This window comes from Talpa occidentalis, unplaced genomic scaffold (assembly GCF_014898055.3).
Source record: "Talpa occidentalis isolate TD23 unplaced genomic scaffold, MPIMG_talOcc4v2.1 talOcc4.15, whole genome shotgun sequence".
NCBI lineage: Eukaryota > Metazoa > Chordata > Mammalia > Eulipotyphla > Talpidae > Talpa > Talpa occidentalis.
Genome location: NW_023601543.1, coordinates 44402326 through 44412053, shown reverse-complemented (window position 1 = coordinate 44412053; position 9728 = coordinate 44402326). Strand labels below are relative to the sequence as shown.

Genomic DNA, 9728 nt, shown 5'->3' with positions numbered 1-9728 from the left:
ACAAGTCCCTGTGAAAGTGAAATGGCCCATCATTTGAATGCAAATGTTATGTAAAAGCCCGAAGCCCCTTTACATCAGCCCAACCATTGGTGGCCCATCTCTACCGGGACACCAGTCACCTGGAAACCGTCCGGGTAGGAAACGCGGGATGGAGTAGTCTAGGGGCGCAGAGGTGCTCGCTGCACAGCCACCGACAGACCTACCGATTCCCTGCTGCTTCTCAAAGTAGGGCCGGGGCCTTCCAGAGACCTCAACATGGCTTAGAGAGCACCTTCCTCGTAACCAAACCACCATGTACGGAAACTGCCTTTCGGAAAAAGAAGCGGGCATGTACCCGAGCACTGTCAGGAACCCCGCGGGGGACGACACCGCCGGGGCTGGCGGCACTGGATGTGGTGGGAGTTCACTACCAGTCTCCAACCTCGCGGCGGCCCCAGCTTATGCACACTACATGGGGTACCCCCACATGCCCTGCCTGGAGCCTCACGGACCGTCGTTGGGGGCCTGGGGCTCGCCCTATAGTCCGCCTCGGGAAGACTGGGGTGCGTACCCGGGGCCGTCCTGTACCATGGGCACGATGCCCCTGAACGACGTGGCCTCCAGTCCAGCCGCTTTTGGCTCCCCCGAATGCGGCAACGTGGGCCCCGCGGGCGGTGGAAATGGTGGGGGCAGCCTGGCACCTCCAACAGGTGGGTCGCTGTTCCCCGTCGACGCCTGCGCCGCCGACGCCCACTCCCCCAGCAGAAGCCGCCACAGCCCATACGCGTGGATGCGCAAGACCTTGCAAGTGACCGGTGAGTGATCTGTCCCAGTGCCCTCACGCCTTCTCTTCTTTTCAGCTTTTCACCTGCCCGCGCCCCTATTCCTCAGGCCTCGCCCCAGACAGCGTAGCTGAGAAGGCCACTGCCTAGCTGGCGGCCCGGGGCCCCGGGTCCTTCGGTGACTCCATGGAGTGTTCATCTGCTCAAAGTCCGCAGTGCGTGTGGCGCACGGAACTAAACCAACACTAGGGGTGTTTTTGCCATTCCCCAATCAGTCAAGGGTGCAAGCTAGAGGACAGTGAGCATGTCGGGCCACTGGACTCGGGATCCAACCCTGCAGCCTCCCAGATGGGAAAACAGATGCATGGGGAAAACTGATGCGGAGAGTCGGACAACCGGGGTGCCGGGATGCTCAGTCACCACCGTTTGCCCCCTTCCACTGCAGCTCTTCCCCATCCGGGCGGGAGGGTCAGCTCGCTTCCCGAAGGTGGCAACGCGCTACTTAGGTTCACGGTGCTGGACCGGCAGCCCAGCCTCCAGGTTTGCCATGAAGGCCCGGATGGCAAAGAAGCCTCATCGCTGCCCTCACAAAGAAGCTCCAGTTTCCTTCATCCAAATTGGCAAAGGCCAACTGGACTCAACTCCATTGCCTTCTTGCCTTCTTGCAATGCTCTTTTCTCACGGAAGTGTTGAGACACAATAAGCTACTCACCGATAACCTCTGCTGGGCAGGAGGCCTGTCAGCTCCAGCACTGACACTTGGTTAAATTCCTCATCCCTGTCCAAGCAGCAGGTTTCCCGGGTTCCCGGGTTAAAAATGCATGTCTGTTATGCCAAGTAGAAAGGTCCAGAGATCCCAGCCTAACTTTGACCAACTCTCCTACCAGCAAGCCAGTGGGTGGCTGCTGAGAGTCAGGGGCCAGGGCTCTCTGCTTTAATCTTGGCCAGGGGCAGAGGGGAGGTGGGGACATCAGCTGTATTCTTTCATCACATTATTATTCCAACCCATTGCTCTCTGTCATCAGAGAAAAGTAGCAAAATTTGCCTATCGTTTTCATTCCTTTGGGGAAGAAATGGCATTCAGTAGCATTTGTTCACAGACGATTATGCTCCTGTTCACAGTTCTGCATTTTTCTCCTTGCTGTTAAAAGCAAAGGCAAGAGGGTGAGAAGGATCCAGCTTTCACCATTAAGAAAACTCAGACTGGAGGAGGCAGTTCCTGTGTATTAGGACATTACCAGGGCAACAACCTCAAATTTAAAGTAAAAATATTTAAGTACTTGGCTTTAAAGTGTTTGGATGTAAATCTGCATTGTTTTTTGAAATATGGGTGAGTTGGCTTGCTATATAGAATGGAAAATGAAGTTATGGCGGGGTACTCCCCTGCCTGTTATGACATCTAATCTTAGAGTTGTAATTAACATCCATTCACTAAACTCTACCCATCAGTAAAAGCCAGATAAGTAGCTGCTCCCAGTCCAGGATTATGTCTTGACACTTTAGAAAAGTCAAATTAGTGCATTGTTTGAAAGAGAGAAAAATTGGAGGGAGGGGAATTAGGAAAAATATATCTTGAGGCATGAAATTTCTGTTTATGAGAGAAAATATGACCAGTATCTCTGCTTAAAACTCTTCTGCTTGTATTTGCTTTTATAAGCTGAGTCTCTCTCTTGGGTAATTCTAGTGCCAGGAGATGTTTACAAAGGAAACTGTGGCATCATCATCATAAGACTTCAGTCCAACCATTATGCCACCTTCATAAGATTTTCTCTCCAACTTCTTTGAGAATTTAAAATTGAATGATGTTGGAACCCCTTTGAATCCTGGCAGCTATTCTATAGATGAGGCTTTATTAAATGCAATCTTTGTTGCATTATAATATCTTATAAATTAAAATTATCCCTTTGCTATATTCTTACAGCTCAAAGTATATATTTAACAATAATTTAAGAATATGATGAAAAGTATGATCCCTCCCTCCCAGAAAAATACACAAAACACACCTGCACATGCACACACACATGTCATTTCTTAAAATAATATTTAGATACTCATGGATCCACTGAAGTCCTTTCTTGTATCTCAGGTTATGAGCACCGCAGGAAAAAAAATTCAGCTGATCACTTCACTGGACCACTGAGGACCAAAATGCACCCATTTGTATACTTAGTACTTAATGGGTGTTAAGTAAATATTTGCTAAATGAATGAATGAGTCAGATCCTTCTCAATTTTCTACTTTACTCTGTAGTATTGTGGGACAACACTTGGCTTATGGCTGAGAAGAAAATAGATGAACTACAAAATGGAAGTAACCCCTCCCTGATTAAGGTAATCAAGCGAAAGCTCTTTCCATTACTGAAGAATGTTTTAAACAGCCTTAAGCTCAAGAAAGAAAAAGTGCACGTACCAGGATACAATCAGAAATCATTTTATAATGATCATTATCACATTTGATTTCTACTGAGAGAAAGGGACTGACATACAAAATAAACGACTGTTCTCTAGGTGATTAAATCAAGAGTGGGATGTTTTTATCTCCACTTTGTTCTCTAAGTGGTCTGTTACAGTACGCTTCTCACTTTAAAGATTGTGTAAAACAGAAAATTGACAGAAAGTTTCTTTGAAAAGAATTTTCATATTGTAAACACTGTCGGTGTGTTACAACTAGGAATTATTTTTTCATCTCTTTATCTTACACAAAGTTGTCACCCTGGATAAGTACTGGCGTGGCAGTAACCTAAGCAGAGCTGGAGAGAGGCTTTCTGGTTAGGAGTAAGAAAGGGGATGGAAGAAGGAAATGATTTTGAATAGCTCTATTACAACACTGAACAAAACACTGAGGAAGTTACACTTAAAAGGTTTTATTCAATTAGGACCCTTCATAAAATCAGTTGCTTAATAATTCTTGAAGTTTATTGTTGTCTTCCTTGGTTTTGATTGTTTTGTTGGACATTTTTAAAAATGAATTTAAGTATAGTTTTAGCTAAAAGAAGCAAAGTATTCCCATAAGATAATGAAAGATGGAAAGTCATTAGATGGATGACTAATGAGATGGAAAGTCATCCTGATGAGTTCACTTGCACTGTACTCCCTCTACAAGGATACTGGTTTTCATCATCTTCACCCTCACCATCATCAGCATCATGACTTCTAGGCCTGGAGGATGCTTTTCTGCCTAACAGCATTTTCACAGCCAGTCAGTCAAAAGAGCACATTAAGGGTGGTAATAAGTCATCATCTATGATAACATTTGCTTGAAAACTCTGTGGAGATAGTGTCTCCTGAACTACAGAGATTTGTCTGTCTTTGCAGGGGGTAGGGTGAGGCAATAAAATCTCTGCTACCAAGGAATGGAAGCAACCCTTTGATACATCTTAAACTTTGCAACTTTCCTAAATTAACTCACAATATCTCCAGTGAAGGAAATCCTTTACACTCAAAAAAGTCATAGACTCTAGAAGAAAATGTTCTGTCATAGTACACCTCATTCTTTGTTGGTCCTTTGGTATGAGGGTATGAATTATGCTCTATTAAGAAAATGTCCAAATCCTGTTTAACCCATTTAAGGGGAAGAGACAAGGAGTTGGGAGGAACATGGAGATGGTGGTGAAAGGGATGCAAGAGGACACCAGGAAATAGGTGCTTCGCAGATTGTGCAGTCAATATTTTCCTCTGAGCTATGTCTTCTTGAGGTTTGAGGTCTTATCTGTCAGATTTGGGGCAACAGATCCTTTTTAACACTTCGCATGCCTTTGATATGCAGTTGGCTCTTCCTTATCCCTCCTTTCTTCAGGGGTTATATTGCCGGAAAGGGTGAGGATTTCCATGGCAAATAAAGAGGCCTGGTCTTGACTTTATTGTCCTCAGAAGAAACTGCAAGAGGGGAATTTATGACCAATGGGGGTGGGGGAGAACTGCAACCTTCCTGAGTTCTTGAAGTCTGGTTATAGTTACTGATTACCAAAGAATGGAAAACATAGACACATACAAGTTGAATTTTAACTTCCCCCTCATGCTAGAATTTAATCATTTAGCCACTTTGGGATTGGAAACCATCTCTTCGAAAATATATTTCCATCTTAAGATCTGAGGTTCTGGAAATAAATTAAACTTCAAAGTTTTAATTGTGGCCTCAAATATACATTCTGCTATTGGAACATACCAAATTCCAGACCCCTGGTTTCCTGAGTCTGTGTGGATTCAGAAAACCAGCTCAAAGTTTAGGCCTTTGAGGTATTTCACTGACTGGGGCTCATCATTTTTCATTTTCAAGGGGGAAAGATTTGTTTAGTTCATTAGTCCATGAGTTACTCGGCCATTTAGTTTAATCCTAAAACATACCACTTATTTAGAATTTGTTTCTCCGTTCAGGTCTTTTTTTCTTCTTTCCAGGAGATAAAAGGGTGTCTGACATTTGTTTAGGGCTTGTAAATTCCAAGCCAATTGGCTGGTGTTCCTGAATGTGAAGAGGGTTCAGGATGGGATCTGATTCTATGGAGCTCCTTTGTTTGGCCTTGCTGAATCTTAACACCTCAATGGAGTTTAGGGACCCACTTTAAAGAAACCTTTGTCCTACAGATCACTGCCCAAAACCTCACATCAAAAACAACTAGGGAGGATCAGAAGGAGTTTGCTAAAAGTCATAGAGGAAAGGAGGGAGATCCTGGAGGGGGTTACAAAAATTGAAAGGAAATGAAAAAGAAAACTCCCATCATTTTTGGAAAATTTGAAAGGAGAAATAAAACTCTATTTGAAGGAGGTCATGAAAATTTAGTTAAATGTTATAACAAAAGCACATGTTTGTATATCCCTGCAAAGAATCCTAGAATACTCATTTTATTCTACTTAAGTCAACATTTCCTCCTTCTTCCATTCACTATCTGCTTGGGAATGAAGACTTCCCTCACCCCCCAAAAAAAACCAACACTGAACTTTTCTCTTAATAGGTAATAAGGGCTATCCTAGAACAGAATCTAAATGATAATAAATATTTTCTTTTTTACTTACTATCCAAACTAAATTCTCTCTAGTGAATGCATGAAACTAATCATATCAGGAACACAGAATGGCTTGCCACACTTGGATCATTTTTATTCATCCTGGCATGTTTAAATTGGGAATAATACTTAGCACAATGGTCTGGGATGGGGACTGTGTTTGGGTCCTTGCCACTCAGTTCTAGCACAGTCACTTTCTAACCTACACTGAGCCTCAGGCAACTTGTGTGCAAATGGGGGTAAGACATGTACTGCATTATTTAAAAGGATAGATGAGAGGTTTTATATATACAAAGGATATACAAACAGAAACGTATATATATATAGCAATGGCAGATGATCAAGTACTTAATGGAGATGTAAACATATGACATATTTGGTTCATAAATGTATTTTATATATGAAAACAGATGACAGTGGGGACAGTGACCCCTTGCTTCTTTCAAACGAAATAATCTCCAAAGAAGTAAAATAAGATTGAATACAATGCTTTCTCCCCTAACAGGGAAAACCAGGACAAAAGAAAAGTATCGTGTGGTTTACACTGATCATCAAAGGTTGGAGCTGGAGAAGGAATTCCACTGCAATAAATACATCACCATTCGGAGAAAATCAGAGCTGGCAGTCAACCTGGGTCTTTCTGAGAGACAGGTATACCAGACATACATCCAACAGGTTTCATGGTCAATTCAATAGGCTGAAGTTTTAGGGAAGTCTATAAGCATAAGTGGAAGCAAAACAAGACCAAGACATTATCCAAGCTCTCCTAAAGCCTACATTAATCCTACTGGTGGGTGGGTTTAATAAAAAAAAATTGACTATGGCATGCATTATGTAGGTGTAGAAGTAAGAATAGGGAACATAGGAGATGAAGAATGATTAAAACTCACATAGAATTGATCATTCAAGTCAAAATCTTGATCTGGTTCCCCAAAAGTCTAAAACCAATAGGTGAAGAGAATATATATTTGTAAATCATGAAAATTATCTAGTTCATATCAAACTACAACAGTAACTGAACACCAATGCTGCTACCTGGAGATTTTCCTTTATTCAGGATGGGAAATTTCATTTTTATGGTCCATATAAAACTATGCTGCCTGCCTCAAATTTAGCTTACTATGGGTACTCAGTGAAGATTAAATCATAGCAAGAGTTGATGGTTTCCATTTAACTGGACTCTGATATTATATAACTACCTGATTTTTTTCCCACTTAAGTCTAGGAGTAATCCTGAAACCATAGAATTCTAGAATTGTAAAATCCATTCATGTATTGCCTTATCCCAAGCAACTTGCATTTCAACCATGTATGAAGGAGCATTGGTATCATAGTAAGAGATACAGTATTTCATCATCCCTGTTCTCTCAGTTCTGTTTCATTAACCTTAGGAAATTTCTTTTAATAACAGATCATAATCACCTTTGATATTTAAATCCCTCCCTTTTTATCACCACACTTCAGCATCTGCCATTTTATCATTATTTATTTCCACCTGTGTAACAAATGCGGTGGGTAAGGTGTAATACAAATAACACTGCATTTAGAGTCAGTAGCCCTGGACTTGAGCTCAGTTTCATCTCATGAAAGGTACTCACCCTCTCTGAGTGTCAGCATTTTTAACCTGTTAAATGGGCAGACTTCACAAGGTCATCGTGAGATTCAAGTGAGGTGATGCATGTGAAATTGCCTTGTAAATGCAAAAGTCCATGTACAATATCAGCAATGACTTTGAAAATTGCATTCAGTATGTTGCCCAATTAAATCAAAAGCATTTTGTATTTCAGGTGAAAATCTGGTTTCAGAATCGCAGAGCCAAGGAGAGAAAGATGATCAAAAAGAAAATCTCCCAGTTTGAGAACAGTGGTGGCTCAGTGCAAAGTGACTCTGGCTCCATCAGCCCTGGGGAAATATCTAACACTTTTTTCACCACCCCATCTGCTGTCTGTGGATTTCAACCTATTGAGATACAGCAGGTCATAGTCTCTGAATAAAAGACAAAGAGAAATGGATAGAGCTTCTCCCTTAGCATTGTCTTTTTGGTCTCTAAGATATCAGCAGGGGAGTTGGGGCAGGATGTAATTCCTTGTGAGGCAGTAGTCAGAAAAAGTGAATGTGCAATGGGTTGAAGATAATTCAGGGGTCACTTAGTATTAGAAACCATCCCCCCAAAAGCTCCTGTTATATATCAGCCGCTCAGGAAGCTTAATAGTAAGCTATATAATTAAAAGCTACAGTCATAGACCCTTGCAACTCTAATCACAATTTCAAAAACTTGTTTGTGAACAGACTACAAAAAAAAAAAAAAAAAAAACCAGGTCTGCCAGGGGGCACATTTGTGCATATGCACTTGTGTTTGTTATTTGGTGTTGGCTGTGTTCTTTTGTGCTATCTTGGCGGGACTGGGGAAAAGGTAAGCAGAAATTTATGTCTCTAGCTACCTTTCCAAGTGTTTAATTCAAAAGCTAACTGTGTTTTCATAACAAGACTAATGTTTATAAGATCAATAGGAGGTGATTATGAATCTATTGTCACAGGTTAAGAAAAATAAATTTAAAAAATCATTTTTTCCTTCTGTCATACTGATCTGGCATCAATTATCTCAGAACTTCCAATCTTCAGGGTCAATTTCCAATTTTTCCAAAACAGTGAAATCAGACTAGAACAATACATGTCAGGTTGGTTAAGTCATAAAAAAAGACAGATCTCCAACACCGAAAAACTCTTCCCGTTTGTGCTTTTCCACTCCACGTACAGTTACAGTTCAGTGGCAGTCAGATTAACATAAGCACAAGAACAGTGCACTCGTCTAAAATCTCTCCCTGCCATCACCTTTCAACCTATTCAGTTTTTCCTACGTCGTGTGGTATCAATGCAGTGTGGCCCCAGAAGCTGCAGTTTACTGATTACAAACACAAAACTGGGGCTGTGGTGAGTAGAGTTGTCTGGAGTTTTTGGTGTTGGTCCAGTATACTATTTGCATATGGAAATGGCCAAATGCTGGGCTCTGAATCATTTTAAATTAAGACAGTTTACAAGAAAGTTTGATTAAAGTAAGAAATCAATCAGAGCACAACTTTCTTTGCCTCTATCAAGATATATATTTGCAGTTCTTAAGAAAATTAGAATCTTGAGCACAGCTATCTTTCCTGGGGTTGGGAGTAAGAAGTTTGTCCTCCCTTCCCTTTTGAAAATCTCAGAAAGATGGTTTACTTTTTATATCCTCTCATTTAGTCTTGAAAATGTTTAAAGAAAAACCCTTTTATCTTTCATCCAGTCTTTTGGAATTATATGCCTTTCCCCCATTCATCTTCATAACACTCTTATGAAGACACTCAATTGCCAGTTTTGCTAATAGGGAGATGTTGATATGAGCAATCAGATCACTTTCCAGAGACACATAGGTAGACAACCATGAATGCTGATGAGAACTCCTAGTTGCATAAGAATTCTATTCTTCAGTCTCTAGTGAGCACCTTTCTCTATTCACCTGCTATTTGATTATGCCATTGAAGTTACACACAGCTCCTTATACAACAGCCAGTGATGTTCCTAATTACTACCTAAGAATGCAGCCTTAACCCTTTATTTTCCAACTCATCTGCAATGATGTCTTACATCTGTGTAATATTTTATAGTTTTCAATGCACCTTCATATCTCTTATTTGTATTTATTTGTATTATTTGGCCTAATACTCTTACGAGATAGGCAAGAGTTACTATCCTCACTTTGTAGCTTAACTAGAGAGTACAGGGGCTTAAATATCTCTGATTAACCAGTTCCTTTCTCTTAGCTGATATCTACACATTGAGGGATGGTGATGAGGATAAATCAATTTATTTCTATTCAAATAGTTACCAACTTTCCAGTAAGTTAGTGGCAAAATCTATGACTAGAATTCATATCCACTAGATTCAATGAATATTTGTTGAATGCCTACTCTGTGCTAGGGTTTCTTGACTCCCAG

General features: G+C 41.2%; 1 protein-coding gene across 1 annotated transcript; it reads left to right on the top strand.

Moving 5' to 3' along the window:
* Positions 1–292: 292 nt before the first annotated feature.
* On the top strand, positions 293–7756 carry CDX4 (caudal type homeobox 4). The gene is made up of 3 exons (XM_037513025.2): positions 293–794; positions 6266–6411; positions 7548–7756. The coding sequence occupies exons 1-3, from the start codon at positions 293–295 to the stop codon at positions 7752–7754; spliced, it is 855 nt and encodes a 284-aa protein (XP_037368922.1). The 3' UTR covers positions 7755–7756.
* The last annotated feature ends 1972 nt before the right edge of the window (positions 7757–9728 follow it).

Bases quoted from the DNA above. Each gene is read 5' to 3' on its own strand.
- CDX4 (XM_037513025.2), top strand. From the start codon at position 293: ATGTACGGAAACTGCCTTTCGGAAAAAGAAGCGGGCATGTACCCGAGC. The intron at 795-6,265 runs GTGAGTGATCTG...CTCCCCTAACAG, and splicing joins CAAGACCTTGCAAGTGACCG to GGAAAACCAGGACAAAAGAA. The intron at 6,412-7,547 runs GTATACCAGACA...TTTGTATTTCAG, and splicing joins TGGGTCTTTCTGAGAGACAG to GTGAAAATCTGGTTTCAGAA.